Source organism: Chiloscyllium plagiosum, chromosome 4 (assembly GCF_004010195.1).
Source record: "Chiloscyllium plagiosum isolate BGI_BamShark_2017 chromosome 4, ASM401019v2, whole genome shotgun sequence".
NCBI lineage: Eukaryota > Metazoa > Chordata > Chondrichthyes > Orectolobiformes > Hemiscylliidae > Chiloscyllium > Chiloscyllium plagiosum.
In genome coordinates, this window is record NC_057713.1 from 101,488,814 (window position 1) to 101,507,461 (window position 18,648).

Sequence of the window (18,648 nt, forward strand, 5' to 3'; positions counted from 1 at the left end):
ACAATTCCAGCAGGAATTTCTCTGTCAAGTGATCCAACAGGATCATTAAACAAGCAGCAATCACACCTCATTGTTGGCAGAACTCTCCCTAGCCCCTTTCCTACCCTCCCACACCCTTCTTCCCTCTAACTCACACTCTTATCCCTTTATTAGTTCCCACACCCTTCTCATCCTTATCCAAACATGGAATTTGATCCACGTAGCAAGTTAGTTCACCATATTTCTAATCAATGAGAAGGTGGCTGTAATGAAGCCTACATAGTCAAAAATCAAAAACAAGCTGACATGTGGACAGGCTGTCTGTGCAGAATTCAAGCATGCACAGGAATTCCAGGATGCAAAACTTGGAGGGTGGCTCAGCACCCTGATTCTGGGAATTTTAACCAGGATGACTGAAGCTTGGTGAGATGTGGACTCACAACTGTGTGACTCATACTGCTGGAGCACTGCACCAACAATGGGAAATAGAAGAGCTGCCTATGTGCAGCCCGGGCCTGGAAGACCAGACAGTTTTAAAAGGAACACTCAGGATATCACTCGCCCTTCTCTACTCTCTGAAGGATGCCCATGAGCTGGAGAATGCCCAATTCTTGCTCCCCAGCACAGGGTGGCATTAACATATAAAAAGATTGTGGAGTTCTAGCTCATTGTAGGGTGATTTTCAAGTGATAGTTTTGCTTTATCAGGGAATTGAGATACTCAAGGGTAATAGAGTACTATGGCTTATGGAATCAAAGCAGCTAGATAGAGCCATGTCACAGAACATCCTGAATCAAACCAAATGGCAGAATAAGCTCAAGGTTCTGAATGGTCTTCCACTTAATTCAATCTTCCAATTAGTGCTAAGTGTTTTTCATTCAATTTGCAATCAATTACATCAGAAATGGACTGGAGTTATCCACTGTAACAGACTTGCTCCTTTGCATTTCTCCTGGTTGGCTCCTAAATGCATCCTAGCTTGAACTAATGAGGCATGCTCCAAAAGTACCCAAAATATATAACTACCTGCATCCTCATCCATGATTACCTCTTCCTTTCAATGCTTCTTTCTCTAGCTCTGAGAAACCTCATGGTAAATGTAAGTTGGTAAAATCAACTCTCGCTTCTTGTTGTAGCTGGCAGAATGGAAAACTCTCACATCCTTGAATATGACAGCTGCAAATCTGTGTTTTTATTTTGGTGTGAAACAGTGTCCCAGTGTTTGTCCCTGACAATAATACCACACACACACATACACACACAACGCGCGTGAGATGGAAGTCCATTTCGCAACTGTATAGACATTGCCATTTACAAATACTGAGCTTTAATCTTAGGTTTCAAATATTTCATTACATTGATATATCAGTTCCTGCAGAAATAAATATATTGCACTTTTAGAAAACAATTCTGAGTAGATGAAACTCCAAGATTTTGTTTGAATATAATCCGATACATGAGGAAAAAACACAGCATGGATTTTGTTTTTAAAAAACATAAGAGTGAACATGCTCACAAACATGTTATGATATTGAATGATGAATGCAGCAAGCTGCAGACAGACAGTGAGGTTTTCTACTGGGTTCCTAAAATGGTGTTTCTGAGATGTGACTGCATGCTCTGACCCTCAGTAAGGCTTCAGTTTGTCAGCTGCAGGAGCTTACAGTGCAGGTGGCAAGTTGATTCACTAGGACACTACGCACAGAATGCTGTTACTGGTGCAGGAATGTCCTGCAAAGACTGGAGCTATTGCTGTCCTGGATCACTGAGGATTGATGCAGCTCTTATCCAGCAAATCAATCTGATTTAGTGCACGCAAGCCAGCATTTTATTTGCACTTTATTCCTAGCGACCTTAGGAATTGCAGTGGGAGCGGTTGGGAGGGGGAAGCTGTAGTTATTTTAATCAACCTGTTCATACATGTCGTGATACATCTCTGGGATAGGTGAGACTTAAACCCAGAGATGGTGATAGGCAGGACCTGTATCCTGGAAAAGCGCAGCAGGTCAGGCAGCATCAAAGGAACAAGAGAATCGACGTTTCGGGCATAAGCCCTTCCTGAAGAAGGGCTTATGCCCGAAACGTCGATTCTCCTGTTCCTTTGATGCTGCCTGACCTACTGCACTTTTCCAGCAACACATTTTTAAGCTCTGATCTCCAGCATCTGCAGTCCTCACTTTCTCCTAGGACCTGTATCCTGGTCAAATGGCCTTCTTCACCATGGGATTGTAATACATTTCAGCTGCTGAGGCTCAAATGGTAACAGTGTAGCATGGGAATTGTAGTCCAGTTGCTGCAATGCACTCTGGAGGTTGTAGTCAAATTTTGTTGCAGTGCACCCTGGGATTTGCAGTCCAGTTACCACAATGCCCTCAGAAACATGTAGTTTGTTTGGCATTGCCCTGCAGGAGCTGTTGCTTCATCTGTGCCTCTATGTTTTCGTTGTACGGCTTCTGTGCATCCTTCACAAGTGCCAGCTTCCTTTGTGTGAAAATGCACCATTGTTGAGTCAATCATACAAAGTGAGTCATGACAGCTGAGGAGTGTCGCAGTCCCTGGATAGCAGCATATGGCCCTTGCTGGAAATAGTGGTGATACCTGGGCATGTGAAACGTAGGAAACGTTGGCCCACTTCCTTGCATAGAGCTTGCAATGGCTGACGGTGTCAGAGGCATTCCAATGCGGCTATATGGCGGGAGTGAGCCCTGGATAGGGTGGGGAATGGGTGCAGCTAATGAGGCCGTGCTTGTAGAAATTGCAGTGAGGGACTGAGGGTGCTGGAAACCCGAGAAGTTGGAGGAGGATGCCACCCAGGTGCTGAGGGTTAAATTATCTGAAGTTGTAAATGCTGATCCTGCCAAAAAAAAGCACAGAATGGTAAAGCAGTGGCACATGCTTATAAAGGTAAAGTAGTGAGTCATTCAGAACAGAAATATAATAATTTAGCAATAAATTTAAACCCTTGAATGACAAGGTTTTTATGCGAAAGGGCATTTACCACATAGAATTCTTATGAATTAATAATTATATACTAATTGTTAGAAGAGTTTAATCAACAATTTGAAGACTTTTAATGTTCAATTCTTAACTGACTTCTGAAATGGTCTACCAAGCCACTGTGTCAAGTTGGAAACTGTTATGATAAACTTAAAAGTAAAATAACTGGATGGATCACCCGACATCAACTTAGGCACTGGAAATAAAAATTACACACCCAGCTCTTTCAACCCTGCAAAATCCTCTGCAGGCTTGTGCTAAAATTGGGAGAGTTGTTTGTTCCATAGACAAGTCAAAAAAACAGCTCACCTGAGAAATACCAAATCATATTTGATACATAATATCCCAGACAACACCATCACCAGACTTTGACAGATATAGAGAGACCCAGCAAAGGTCAGGAGTGTGTTGATCCAGGAGTCCTGGATATTGAATCTATAGCACATGAAGTCTCATGGCATTAGGTCAAATATGAGCCAGGAAATCTCTTGCTGACTATCTTTAACTTCATCCCTCAGTTGATGAATCAGTCCTGCTCCTGGTTGAAGATCACATGGAAAAGACACTGAAGGTAACAAGTAAAAAGAATGCATTCTTTTCAGAGATTTCAATCTCCACTATCAATGATCTACCCTTCATCACAAAGTCAGAAGTGAGACTATTTGCTGATAATTGCAAGATGTTCACCACCATTCATGACTCCTCAAACAGCAAGACCTGGACAATATTAAGCTGAGGCTGGTAAGTGGCAAGTAACATTCACTTCACACAGGTTCCAGGTAATTACCATCTCCAACAAGCGAGAATAAAGCAATCTAACTGATATATTCAATGATATCAGTATCACTGATTCCCCAACTATTGACCAGAAACTAAACTGGAGTAGACATATAGATACTGTGGTTGCAAGAGAATTGCAGGGGCTAGGAATTCTGTAGTGAGTAACTCATCTCTTGACTGCCCAAAGCCTTTCATCCATCAAGAATGCAAAAGTCAAGAATGTCTTGGAATACTTTCCACTTGCCTGGATGACTGCAGCTTCAACAATACTTAAGAAGCTTGATCCCATCCAGTGCAAAGCAGCCAACTTAATTATCACCCATCCACAACCTTCAACATTCACTCCCTCCACCATCAATACACAGTGTGCACCATCTATAAGATTCACAGTAGTAACTCACCAAAACTCTTCTGACAGCAACTTCCAAACCTGCGATCTCTACCATCTATGATAAATGGGAACACCAGCACCAGAAAGTTCCCCTCCAATCCACACACCATTTGACGTAAAAATATTTTGCTGTTGTCTTAGTGCTGCTGGACCAAATTCCAGGAATTCCCTCCCTAACTGCATTCTGAGTATACTGACATCCAAATGGACTGCAGTGGTTCAAGAAAGCTGTGCACCAATACTTTCTACAAGTCATAGGTTATATTTATGTAATCTTCAAATAGTTGCTCTTGTGCAATAACCTTCAAATTATTTATTTAGCAGGACTCTTGTACCTAACCCAGAAAGAGGAATTCCTAAACCGTACCAGAATACACTAGATTTGAAGCAACACGTGTAACATTGTGGTGGGGTGACCAGCACTACTTCAAATGGTGCCAACTAAGAGAAATTTTACAGCTTCAAGAAAAAAAATGAGATTTCTTATTTTTGAGCCAGAAAATCACAAGATAAACATACAGGTATCCCCCACTTTTCAAACATTTGATTTACACTGTTTCACTTTTATGAAAGAGCTACATTAGTACCTGTTTTCACAAATCCAAAGAGAATTTTCACTTTTATGAAAAACAGCGATACTTTTTCTCATATAAATCATACACCTTTGCTTTACGCCATTTTCGGTTTGCAAAAGGTTTCGTGGTAATGCTCTATTTTCAGATAGCGGGGGTTGCCTGTACTTGCTGATTGCTGGCAACAGCAGACCCTACAAATCTCACGATAAAACTCACCACAGGAGAATACATGGGAAACGCATAAAGCATTTCAGACCTGACAAAAGATGCATAAAAACTGAAGAAATTTGCAATTATAACCAGGAGATGTTATTGCTTGCCAAGTGATAAATCAAACATCAAACAAAATCAAGGAGGAATTGAAAACAGTTGACAATTATTTCAACCTCAGAATTCATAAAGTTCTCGAAAGGGCAAGCTTTAACAGAAGAGTTCAGTACCCAGATGAATCCTTGTTTCTCATTCATAATTTCTACAGGCTAGTGAGGAGATGTGATGATAATGACTTAAACTCAGAATTCATAAGAGACAGTTACGGTATTACTGATAGAAACACAGAAATTAGGAGCAGGAATAGGTCATTTGGCTCTTCAAGAGTGTGGTGCTGGAAAAGCAGAAATTTCTGATTCCTGATGAAGGGCTTTTGCCCGAAATGTCAATTCTCCTGCTTCTCGGATGCTGCCTGACCTGCTGTGCCTTTCCAGCACCACACTCTTGACTCTAATCTCCAGCATCTGCAGTCCTCACTTTCTCCTATTTGGCTCTTCGAGCTTGCTTTCCCATTCATTATGATAACGCATGATAGTTACAGTCCAAAGAATATCTCACTCTTGAGAAAGCTGTCCAGATGGCAGAATTCTGGAAGTGGAATAGAGCAATCCTAAGAGGTGAAGCTAAACGTGGCATAGAAGATTTACAGAATCTTAAGGTACAAAACCACAAAAGACATATCAGATAGGACAAACACCAGAAACTGTACAGTGAAGAAACCTTACAGGAATAGAGAGGGCCCAACTTTTAAAAGTAGAATACTTGAATTGTAGAAGGTAAATCACTTTCAGAAAAAATGCCCAAGTGAGACACAGCCACAAAAATGCACAAGACTATTGTAGAGAGATGAAGAAAGTAGTCAAATCTCCAGTAGAAAGCAAATACAAAGTTTTCCTTGAGGAAATCAATGACCCAGACCAAATATTTTGGCAAACACATATTTATTCCAACAAGCAGCTTGTGACTTTCACAGGAGTAAGTGCCTGCTTATGACAAAACCCTACTTATAGCTGATAGAAGTTCAGCCAAATGATCCAGTGATAATGAACTTAAGAGTAAAGAAACTCTGCAGCATAAGGAACAACAGATAGCAGAAAACCTTTATATACTTTATAACCAAGAATTCTCTCTCTCTTCAGTAAAACAGAATGTAGTAAATTAATTTCAGTCAAAAGAGGAAGAAGTTAAGTACCAGAAACTACTAAGTGCCTTTGAAAAGATATATCCCAATTTATTCAAAAAGTGATGAAGGTTAAAAACATAAATATGGCACCAACTGGAAGATGCTGAATCTTTGTCTTTATATGCAAGAAGACACTGCATCTCTTAACAAAACAAGTTGAGAACCATCTTGCAGAGATGACAAGAATGGGGGTCACTTTTCTTGTCACTAAACCAGCAGAATGGTGTTCAGGCATAGTCCCAACACCCATGTCAATATGTTTCAAGGTGTTCACAGAGCCATACGGCACATGAATGAAATCCTGATCCATGATGAAACAATTGATGATCGTGATCAGAGATTGCATGTAGTATTAAAATGTTTACAAGAGGAAGGCCTCACATTTAATGACAATCTTCAAAGGATCCAGCTTTCTTTTGGGATACATAGTTAACTATTAAAACATAATGGTGGATCCTCAGGAAACTAAAACCATTACATAATTCCCAAATCCAAAGTCAGACCAGGGTCTTCAAGGATTTTTGAGACTCAGTTAATTAGTGGGCAAAACTTTAGCATAATTTAGAAATCATTGAATAGCCCTTCAGACAATTCCTCAAGAAGACACAAGAAAGGTGCTGGAATCCTCAACGAGGAACGCATTAGGCAAGATTAAAGAAATGTTGTTCTTCATTGAGGTCTTAGTCACTAAAATCCTTTATTACCAACAATAATAGCAGCTCATGCTTAAGAGCAGTAATCTTCCAGGAGCAGCCAGATGGATGTTGTAAACCAGTCTATTCTGCATCAAGAACATTACTTGATACAGAAACATAATATGCTCTGATAGAAAGGAAGCTCTCACAGTTACCTGGACTTATGAAAATATCATATGAATCATAAGACTGAAAGTGGTCATTGAAACTAATCACACAACTTTTGTTTCTCAATTCAATGAGCAGGAACTTACAAAAATGCCAACAAGAGCACAAAGAATCTGACTTTGTCCCATGAGTTTTGTTTACAAAACAGTCTACATGAAGAGTAACCTGCAGACAATGGCAGATGCACTAACTACTGCAATGGTGATAGCCTTACTAATTGTGATATAATTTGGAGATGCCAGTGTTGGACTGGGGTATACAAAGTTAAAAATCACACAAACCAGGTTATAGTCCAACAGGTTTGATTGGAAGCACACTAGCTTTCAGAGCAACGCTCCTTCATCAGGTGGTTGTGGAGGACACAATTGTAAGGCACAGAATTTATAGCAAAAGTTTACAGTGTGATGTAACTGAAATCATACATTGAAAAATACCTTGATTGTTGAGTCTTTCGTCTGTTCGAATACCATGAAAGTTTCACTTCTTTCATGTAGAAATCACAAAACCTTTTTTTAAAAGTTGCATTCTCAGGTTAGCTGTTAGCTAGATAATATGTTGAAGGTGTTAGCCCCATGTGTTCTCTGTCTATGCCATGATGTTTAGATTGATTCTAATCTAAAAAGTGAGATAACAGAGTTTTACATGAATTCATGCAGTTTTTGAGCTCATAGTTTTACCTGAATTCATGCAGTTTGTGAGGTTGTGATTGTGAGAGAGAGTGTATATGTGTGTGTAGTGAGTGTAGAGTGTCTTAAGTCTGTGTGTGTGTGTGTGTGTAGTGCAATGGTGGTCACCAGTAATGTGACATGAACCCAAGGTCCTGGTTAAGGCCCTCCATATGGGTACGGAACTTAACAATCAGCCTCTGCTCGGCCACTTTTTGCTGCTGCCTGTCCCGAAGTCCGCCTTGGAGGATGGTCACCTGAAGGTCCAAGGTCGAATATCCTGGATGACTGAAGTGTTCTCCAACTGGGAGGGAACCCTCCTGCCTGTTGATTGTCCAGTACCCATTCATCCGTTGCCGTAGCCTTTGCTCGGTTTCCCCAATGTACCATGCCTCAGGGCATCCTTGCCTGCAACGTATAAGATAGACAACGTTGGCTGAGTCATATGAGTTACCTGCCATGTACAAGGTGGGAGGTGTTCCCACGCATAATTGTGGTATCCATGTCCACACTCTGACACGTCTTGCAGCACCTACCGTGACAGGGTTGTATGGAGTTGTCCTGAAAGCCGGGCAGCTTGCTACGAACAATGATCTGTTTGAGGTTTGGCGGTTGTTTAAAGGCAAGTAGTGGAGGTGTGGGGAAGGTCTTGGTGAGGTGCTCATCCTCATTGATAATGTGTTGCAGGTCACGAAGAACATGGCGTAGTTTTTCAGCTCCTGGGAAGTACTGAACAACGAAGGGTACCCTGTCGGTTGCAGCACGTGTCTGTCTCCTGAGGAGGTCATTACGGTTTCTTGCTGTGGCACGTCGGAACTGGCGGCTGATGAGTTGAGCATCATACCCCATTCTTGTAAGGGCATCCCTGAGTACTTCCAGGTGCCCATCATGTTCCTCCTCATCTGAGCAGATCCGGTGTATGCGTAGTTGTGATATAGATTGCATCCATGAAATTAAGTCACATGTTGAATCCACAGTGGCCAGTAAGTCATAATTGGCTTAGCCAGATTTGACAAGGATAAATGAGAGAATAAGAAATCTGGTGAAATTGAACCAAATCTGCTGCTAGTGGAAGATTACTGCTCTTAAGATTGTAGCTGAAGCATCGGCCATTATTATTGTTGGAAATAAAGGATTATAGCGCGCTGCAGAAAAGGCCCAATATGTGGCCAAGAGATTATACGTAGAACACAGGAGACATTTTACCATTGTTGCTGATATACAAGCACATGATGAGTGACTGGTCATGTTGGGGAAATTGTACCTAGGACACTTGGGAGTCATCAAGTATAGTGCCAGAGCTCAATTGTCAGACTGGTAGCCTGGGATGCCCAGAGAGATTGAAGAGCTTATCGCCAGTTGTCAGACATGTGCCTTCTCGAGGCCAGAACAAAAATAATATTTTAATGCCCACTAAATTCCCAATCACACCTTGGGAAGATATGGGCATGGGCTAGGGGTAGAAACTATATTAGAACTGGTATTATGCAATGAGATAGGTTAATGCATAATCTTACAATGAAGACACCACTGGTGGCAGTGACCATAATAGGGTTGAATTTTACATTCATTTTGAGGGTGAGAGGAGTGGGTCCAAGATTATTATACTAAATTTAAATGAGATGAATTATGAGGGCATGAAAGCTGAGCTGGCTAAAGTGAATTGGCAAATTTGTTTAAAGGATCGATCAATACAGATGTCATGCCTTATGAGGAAAAGTTGGACTAGCTCAGCTTGTATCTGCTAGAGTTCAGAACCCAAAGAATAATGACAGTTGAAATGTAGAAGTTGTCTAGGTGTCTTGCCAGTGTAGGTATAGAGAGGATTTTTCCTCTTAATGGATAATCTGGAACTCGGAGTCACTCTGTTTCAGCACATTCAGGTGATGTTTTTGTTCTGAGAGGATGGGGAGTCATCGGAATTTGCTTCCTCAAAACGTGTTGGGAGTAAAGCTACTGAATATTTTTAAGACAGAGGTATATATAATTATTGTTAAGCAACGGGTAAAAAGCTATCAGTCATAGATAGAAATATGAATTTGAGGTTACAATCAAATCAATCATGAAATTTTGAATGGTGGAGCAATATGAAGGGTGAATAGCCTACTCTTTCTCCATCTCCAAATGTACTCTTCAAATTAGACAAGAAAGGGAAATATCCTAATTCACACTCAATCACTTCTGGCTTGAATGAATCCACACATAACAGCTGCTACATCAGCAAAAACACTTCCTTACCCCCACATCAGCTTTCATTCACCACAGAGAGAACCATATATTTGTAAAAGAGTGTGTAACCATGTTTTCTGATCACAGACATTTAATTTAAAAAATGAAGTTACTAATTTAATGTTTTTTTAAATTAATTCCTATGGAATGTTGAAATTTAAAATGACCAAAATCCAAATGAAAGAGCTTTCATTCTTTTAGAAGACTTTGCTAATTTCTAGAGATCAGATTGCTTTTATAAATAGCATTCCTAAAATACTTTATGAAAGGACTGTGGTTTTTTATGAGATCTGCAGCCTGATGTAGATAATCAGACAAAGCATTTTTATGTCTGAACTAATCATTGGATAGAAATTCTTCATGGTCTTTGACCTAACATAATCATTTTGCTTCATTGTACAGATTCTGTACTTATATTAATAGTGATGACTCTAATTGTCTAGAAACAATATAATGTTTATTTAAATGTAACAGCATGGAGTTGGATATACTCCTGCATTAGTGTTGTCATTTATCCATATTTCATTTCATCCAATCTATTGCCTGAGGGGTTCCAGTTAGCTGGCAATGTCTGGAGTATAATGCTTTAGCTTTGTAAGCAACATAGTGATATACAGTAAATGGTTTAATACTAGTTCACACCAACTGCAGCATGATTACAAATCATGGACTGATTAACTATTTTTAACACCTTCTAATGTTAGAACATTCAGTTTGGTTAACATTAAAATGTAACCTGCATTGAGAAACTTGTGAGTGAAGTACTGATAACACTCCTATGATGATTTTGTTTTCCAAGACCAGAAAGCAGTGTCGGACAGGTAGTTTAGTTTGGCTCTGCTTATTCAACAGCATCAGACTCAAATAGGTACTTCCACAATTCATAACTAGGTCTCAATATCTAAGTTATTTAATAGATTATTGTCATGTAATTATATCATACACGGATAAACTGTAATGCAATTAGAACTTATTTGAATATACTTGCATGTTATGATTTTCTGCTTGTAAATTCTGCTTGCAGATTTTAAGAGCTTCAGTTGTGAATTTAGATAACTCATCTTTAACTCTCATTATTCCATGCACAAAGCTAAGTTGATCAATGTTATGGATTTCAAAAGAACTGCAGTGCATTGAAACAACTGATTAATTCATGATCACATATATCATGCAGTTTACTACAGCAGTAAGTACTCAAGTTTATAAATAATACTTAAAATGGTCACCTACTTAGTACAATTCCTTGCTGTTTGGATTTCCTCCCAGTCTGTGATAGATTAGCAGATATTAGCTGCAAGTGCTTCCTCTGGCCATTACACTGAGACTCTCTGCCTTATTAATACCAGTGTAGACAAGTAGGAGGCTGGAAGAACACAGCAAGCCAGGCAGCATCACAAGGTGGAGAAGTCAACATTTCAGGTGTAACCCTGCTTCAGGATTGGGGGTGGGTGTGGGGGGTGCTGCAGATAAAGAGGATGGGGTGCAGGATGGTGAGGTGGGATAAGTAAACACAGGTAGAGGGTCCCTGGTTAGTCGATGGGAGGAGTGAATCCAGTTGGTGGCTAGAAGGAAGGATCAATGAGAGGAATGGAGGACTGGAGGGAGGGGAGGGGCTGGGAAGGGAGTCGGGTGATGGGAAGGGAAGTTATTTGAAATTGGAGAACTCAATGTTGAGTGCTCCAGGCCGTAGGCTGCCCAGGTGGAAGATGAGCTTTTGTTCCTCCAATGTGCGGTCTGATTTGTTGTGGCAATGGATGAGGCTGAGGATGGTCATGTCGGAAAGGGAGAAAGGGAATTAAAATGGGCGGTGACTGGGAGGTCAGGTTGGCCCCTGCAGGCCCAACTGAGATGCTCGATGAACTGTTCCCTGAGTTTGCGCTTGGTCTCACTGATATAGAGAAGACCATACTGGATACAGTAAACTAGGCTGGAGGAGAGGCAGGTCAACCTCTGCCTCACCTGGAAGGAATATATGGGACCCTGGATGGAGGTGAGGGGGGATTATGTACTGACAGATTTTGCAACTTTTCTGGTTGCAGGAGAAGGTACCTGGGGGTTCAGGGGGATTGGTAGGGAGGGTGGCATGAACCAAGGACTGGCGAAGGGAATGGTCCTTACGGAAGGCAGAGAGGGGTGGGGAGGGGAAGATGTCCTTAGTGATGGGGTCTAGCTGGAGTTGGCAGAAGTGTTTAAGGATGATGCGTTGGATGTGGAGACTGGTAGGTGAGGACAAGAGGGACCCTGTCTTTATTGTGTTTACAGGGAGGAGGGGTTTAGAGGGTGCAGTGGAGGGCTGTTCAGATGACGGGGGGGGGGGGGGGGGGGGAACATGTTGTTCAAAATAGGTAGACATCTGGGATGTTTGGGAGTGGAATGTCTCCTCATCCAAGCAGATGTGGCGGAGTCAGAGGAATTGAGACAATGGGATGGAGTCTTTGCAGGATACTGGATGGGAGGAGGTGTAGTACAGGTAGTCATGAGAGTCTGTAGATTTATAGTAAATGTCTGTCTGGAGACTGCCACCGGAGATGGAAATGGAGATGTCAAGAAAGGGGAGGGAGGTGTCTGAGATGGACCAAGTGAATTTGAGGGCGGGGTAGACGTTGTGGGCGAAGTCGATGAACTGCTCCAGTTGAGTCCTGGTGCAGGATACTGTGCCGAAGCAGTATTGATGTAACGGCGGAAGAGTTGGGGCTCAGTGCCTGTGTAGGGACTGAAGGGGAACTGTTTGACATAACCAACAAAAATGCAGGCATAGCTGGGGCCCATCCGGGTGCCCATGGCCACCCCCTGGAATTGCAGGAAATGGTCTTCTCTACACCGGGGAGACCAAACGTAAACTAAGGGAGCATCACCAAGCATCTTAACTGGGCCTGCAGGGGCTGACCTGACCTCCCAGTTATCGCCCATTGTAATTCCCCTTCCAACTCCCTTTCCAACATGACCATCCTTGGTCTCCTTCATTGCCACAGCGAATCAGACTGCAATTTGGAGGAACAAACATCACATCTTCTGCCTGGGCAGCCTACAGTTCTGATGACTCAACATTGGAGTTCTCCAATTTCAAATTATCTTCCTTCCCATCACCTGACTCCCTTCCCAGCCCCTCCCTTTCCTTTCCATTCCTCTCATTGACACTTCCTTCCAGCCATCAACCGGATTGATTCCTCCCATCGACCAACCAGGTCGTACCCTCTATCTGTGTTCAGTTATCCCCACCTCCCCACCCTGCCCCTTCCACCCACCCCTAGTCCTTAATAAGGGTTATACCCAAACTTAGACTTCTCCACGTCCTGATGCTGCCTGGCTTGTTATGCTCTTCCAGTCTCCTGTCTGTCTACTTTGGATGAAAGCATCTGCAGTTTTTTTGTCATTAATACTAGTAGCTAATATGATAATTCTGTCACCTTCTCAAGTACTAAAGCTGCTTCAAGAAGCTGAAGTTACGTTTTAAGTAATCAAATTAAAATTGGCCTCAATTATCACATTTACAGCAAGTTGGTGACACAATACTCTCTTAACACTAATCTCTTAAATATATTAAAAAATTATTTATATAACAGCTTTCATATATTTATACAATATATATTTAAAGAAACACCATTTAATCCTCAGGAGTCTAAAATGCTTCAATTAATTACTTTTGAACATCGATGTGACCACTGACCCTGCTCTTCCTCATAGAATGCCATGGGACATCTAACACCACCTGAATAAGTGGACAGTAACTCAGTATAACAGCTTGCCCAATAGAGAGTACTTCTGATAGTCTAGCATTCCCTAAATATGATACTAGAATATTGAATTGATTCCTAAAGTGAAGACCAAGCCATAGAAATGCTGGGAGTGCTTAGTCAAGCTAACCTGGCCACGTGTTGGTAAGGGAAATGGGATGGTTGTAATAACAGTATTCATTGACTCTCAGTTCTAGTTCTAGAAGGAATACCACTCCAGCAATTTAAAATGATGACTACTATTTTGATTAATACAATAAAGGTATTTATTTTTCAGATGGTTGCATAATAAAAACTGATCCTTGTAGAATATTTGGAGATGAATAGAATATTTATTAATAAGTTTCTGTTTAAATTTGAACAATTTTACATTAGATTAGCATTTGTGTTAATTTTCCCAGGTATTCTATGGTGATTGCTTGGGTGTTATTAAATTCGATCAAATATTGCATTGTGTATTGTGCTGAGGCTTGGACTCATCACTGACATTGGAATTAAATTGGTCCTTAGCTGTTGTAGCAAAAGCAGTTTGTAACCTGTCAACAGAGAAAAAAAATGTTCATGTGTGAAAGTGGCTGATGCATCTTCATTTTATGCAGTTGGACCAATTTCACCTCCTTTGGCTACATCCATGAATTAAAGTTTCTTCCCTCTGCTTAGTTCTACATTAAATCCTAGAAGAGCACATCAGAAAAAGTCCAAGAATAAACTGGTTTGGGAATTGGAAGGATTTGGTTTAAAACACATTGGAGTAGAAATTTTCCCATTTCTAATGATGTCATTAATGTATTGAAAGCACAATAACTCTAGTGAAATCCAGAACAGGATCTTTAGTTTACAATTTTTTGAGAAATACTGCTCTCAGGAAATGCACAGACCTTTAATAATACTGTTCAGAAAGAAACCCGTATTTGGGTTCCTCACATAGCTTTTAAACTCTGTGTCATTCTCAGTCAATAGTAGTCTTACTTCTGAACAGTTCATGCATTGAAGTCCCCGCACCTGAGACTTGAGTACAACATTTGACTGTGTAGTACTATACGAATATTGCAATGCTGGAGGAACACCTCTCAAAGGTAAAAGATCTCATGGCACTATTTTGAAGAAGATCTTGGTTACCTGAAGTCAATATATTTCCTTCAATCAACATCACAAAGACATTAGCTGGTCATTATCACATTGCTGTTTGTGAAAGCTTGCTGAGTGTAAATTTGCTGCTCCATTTCCTACATTCCAACATTGACTATACCTCAAAGCATTCTGGAATGCCCTGAGGTTGTGAAAGGTGCTATATAAATGAAGAGCTTTTGTTTTACCTCTGGTCTGTGAGGCTTGGCTCTCATCTCCCAGACCATCATCTTCTCCTCCATATGTCCGGATTGGTGAGCGAGCGTAGGTGTGTTTCTGGATTAAATTCTCCACACTTTCTCTGTGGAACAGAAGAGTTAGTGTGAATGTGTGAAACCCGGTAGATATACTGCATCAGTAGATGTCAGATAAATACCTGGCCAGTACTTTATTATCTTATTGATTTTCACTTCATGATGAGATTCTGTCACTCGTGAACTATATGAGCTAGAGAGAATTATCTTTATTTGTACTGAGGGATGCTCAATTAGCAATGTTAAGCTAAATATTCCAACCAGTTTGAACAGGATATCTGTTTATGTCCCTCAGTTTTGATTATTTATTCAATATTTTCTTTCCTATTTTCACTGCATTATATTTTGCACTAACTGTGCAATATTTTAATTTTACTTTAAATGTCACTGTCCTCTCTTCACAGTTAAAAATCACACAACACCAAGTTATAGTCCAAAAGGTTTAATTGGAAGCACACTAGCTTTCGGAGCATCTAGTGTGCTTCCAATAAACCTGTTGGACTATAACCTGGTGTTGTGTGATTTTTAACTTTGTACACACCAGTCCAACACTGGCATCTCCAAATCATGACTATGCTCTTCACATACTTTGAACTCCCTCAGAGCTATCTACTCTCAACTGGCTGTTCCACCTTGCTTGGCTTCATTTAAAAACTTGATCAGCTTGTGTTATGAAGTTTTCAGTTAAAGTGAGGGGAAGTCAGCACCTCAGTTCTTTCTCAAATATCGCAATATTCTACTTACTATTAACTTACAGATCAGTGACTAGGAAATTATAACGTCAATTTTGAAAGAGTAAACATCTGTTTTTACTAAGCCCAGTAATTAATTCATCAGCAAAAATAAATCAAAAATTCAAGACCTGAAAAACGACAGGTGAAAATATATTGTTTCCTGTTTGAAAGCTTGTGACGGCAATTCATGGGGTCATTGAAGGCAGCAGATGAGGCAATTCAGCTCTGCCTTCCTGTGATAGGGTTGTGTCCTCTCTTTCAAATATTAATGCTATTCCCTTCTAAAAGCCTATTGAATATGCTTTGCCACCTTTTCAAGTGAAACATTTCAAATCACAATTCAAAATGTTTTCTCACCTGCTTGTTGGTGTTATTTTGTCAAATGCCAATTCACTCTGAAGTCCAACTTTGATTGTCTCCAAATTCAATTAAGTTAACATTTGAGTGTTGAAAAAATCTCTTTGGGGTGAGTTTACATTTGTGGATTTGTATTTGCAGATACATTTTTTTTGTTCCAAAAGCACACAATCTGGAGGCAGTCAGTCCACGTGACATTTCACAAATTCCTACTTTGAAAATAGAACCAGTCTGACTCACGGGTTGGGATGCAGACAGACTCTAACTTCACACCTTTAATGCATAGTCTGAGCTGAGATGTCACCTTTTTATATATATAAAACCTTAACGTTATCTTAATGACAAACCTAACGTGTGACTTGAAAGAAGTTCTGGGATCACTCGAAACCTGCATGCCCATTCTAAATGAATAAAGACTTAACAGCAATCCATGTCTCTTCAATACTTCGCTTAAGTTGTATGACACTTTGATCTTTTATTATAAATTCTGTGTCATGTGATCCCGCTCCACTAACAACCTGACGAAGGAGTAGCGCTCTGAAAGCTAGTGCCTCCAAATAAACCTACAACCTGGTATTGTGCGACTTTTAACTTTGTCCACCCCAGTCCAACACCGGCTCCTCCACAACATCCCTTTTTTTTCAGTTTTAAGATCTTATTCTGAAAAAGACACCACTGTTTCATTTTTACCACATCTCCATGCAGTAGATCCAAATATTCCAAAACCCCACAGTGTGGAGAACAGGAATCACCATTTGGTTTTCCACGTTATACGTTCTGACCAAAGACCTCAATGTTTAAAACTGACTCAGAAAAAGAATCCCTTTGGAAGCATAACACGTGAAACAGAGACACAAGCATTGTCAAACGTCAAACCTCGATCCCCAGGTCGAGAAGTGGAATTTTCAGGAGAAGTCATCTGTCCTTTTGACAATGATTTCTTTCACATGCCCATATTCGCCTTGTTTTAAACACAAGAACAGCGCAAACATGCCGTATTCACATCGAAAGTATTCCTCATTCACACTCGAGTTATTTGGTGTTGGCACAGACAGGTCAGTGACTGTCTCGGGAGAATGTTGTGTAAATATTTTCAGAAAGCTACACACTTAGCCCCGATTTCGCATCCACCGCACCAATAATTCAATGCTCGGATACGGTCAATCCAGTGAGGGTTTAACCCAATTGAATTATTCCCATGATAGAGAAATCGGTATAACTAGAGTCTAATTGAAACGTAAAGTGGCCATAGTCCTACCAGACCATAGGGCCACTGTCTTCTCAGAGAGGGAGAAGACCCGGTGGTGGTTTAACTTGAGGGTCATCATGCCTCAGGCAAGGGGAGAGGTTGAGAAGCAGAGAGCAGAGTTCTTCAGGGTAACTTCAGCCAGTGCAGGAATTAAACTCGCGCTGTTAGCGTTACAGTGCATGACAAACCAGCTAAGCGATACCCCCGCCACACACTCACAGTCTCTAATTACAGTGCCCTACAACCCATGAACTCAGATTAGTGCCGTTAAAATATTCCGTGTCTGTTTTGCCAAGTGCCGTTTGTGTTATCTATCTGATTGCTTTGCTGAAGCGAAAACAAGATGCGAGAAATCTGACAGGGGAGTTTTCCAGCGGGACATGTCCAGAGTTAGTGTAACCCAGTCCTAATATTACATTTTCTGACAAGATCTGCGCTCGTTGTCCTGCCTTTGTTCAGGTCATGAAGGCTGTTTTTGATGGCAGTGAGCTGCCGACTCTCGGGTAAAGTGCAGTTGCTGTCAACTTACAACCTGAATGTGTTTTATCATCGGGGGACTAGCTCTGCGGCGGCATTCAATCAGTAAACGGGAGAATCGAATTATTCGGCTGTTTGTCCCAGTAACTGCCTGTAAACTAATCACATCTCTAGCCGACTCGGAGGACTCATCGATCAGATCCAATCCTGCCCCTCAACAGTCTGCAGACAAATGAGCCTTTTACACACTGGCTGTCAGTTACAAAGCTCAACTCCCAGTCCCTTCGCTTAAATAAAACACTCAAGAGATTTATCAGGAGGTGGGGGTGAGTATAGATTTTAAGATCTTCCCCTTCCCCGGTTCTGTGAGCAGCTCAGAATGAGCAATAAGCATATTGCCACCCATCAGTGTATGTGAAGGGGACCGTGTACCCAGGGCTAGGTAGCAGACACACAAAGTGTACACAGTATAGACACAATATGCACACAGTATAGACACAGGCACAGTGTACACACATTACAGACACTGCATACTGTATAGACACAAGCACAGTGTACATACAGTACAGATACTATACACAGTACAGGCACAGGCGCACTGTACATACATGCACTGTATAAACGTCAACTACTGTATATGGAACAATCTGATGGCAAACTTTTTTTAAATGGAATATTTTTTGGTGACAAAAATCTCACGAATTTTTTTGACAGGCGACGTTCAATAACAGGGAGTAGCTTTGATGGGGTTAGTAAAGTAGTTTCTCCTTCACATTCTACCTC

At 40.9% G+C, this 18,648-nt stretch overlaps 1 protein-coding gene across 3 annotated transcripts in view; it reads right to left on the bottom strand.

The window, feature by feature from the left end:
* Positions 1-2,120: 2,120 nt before the first annotated feature.
* tbx20 (T-box transcription factor 20) overlaps positions 2,121-18,648 on the bottom strand; it is a 29,811-nt gene continuing 13,283 nt past the window's right edge. For 2 of the 3 annotated variants that reach the window (XM_043688759.1, XM_043688758.1), the window contains exons 7-8: positions 14,983-15,095; positions 2,121-2,833 (exon numbers count right to left, since the gene is read on the bottom strand). In XM_043688759.1, the coding sequence (XP_043544694.1) occupies positions 2,493-2,833; positions 14,983-15,095 (454 nt within the window). In that variant the 3' untranslated portion in view covers positions 2,121-2,492. Of the gene's footprint in view, positions 2,834-13,967; positions 14,203-14,982; positions 15,096-18,648 lie in introns of those variants that run through there. The other variant, XM_043688760.1, reaches the window with a different exon arrangement.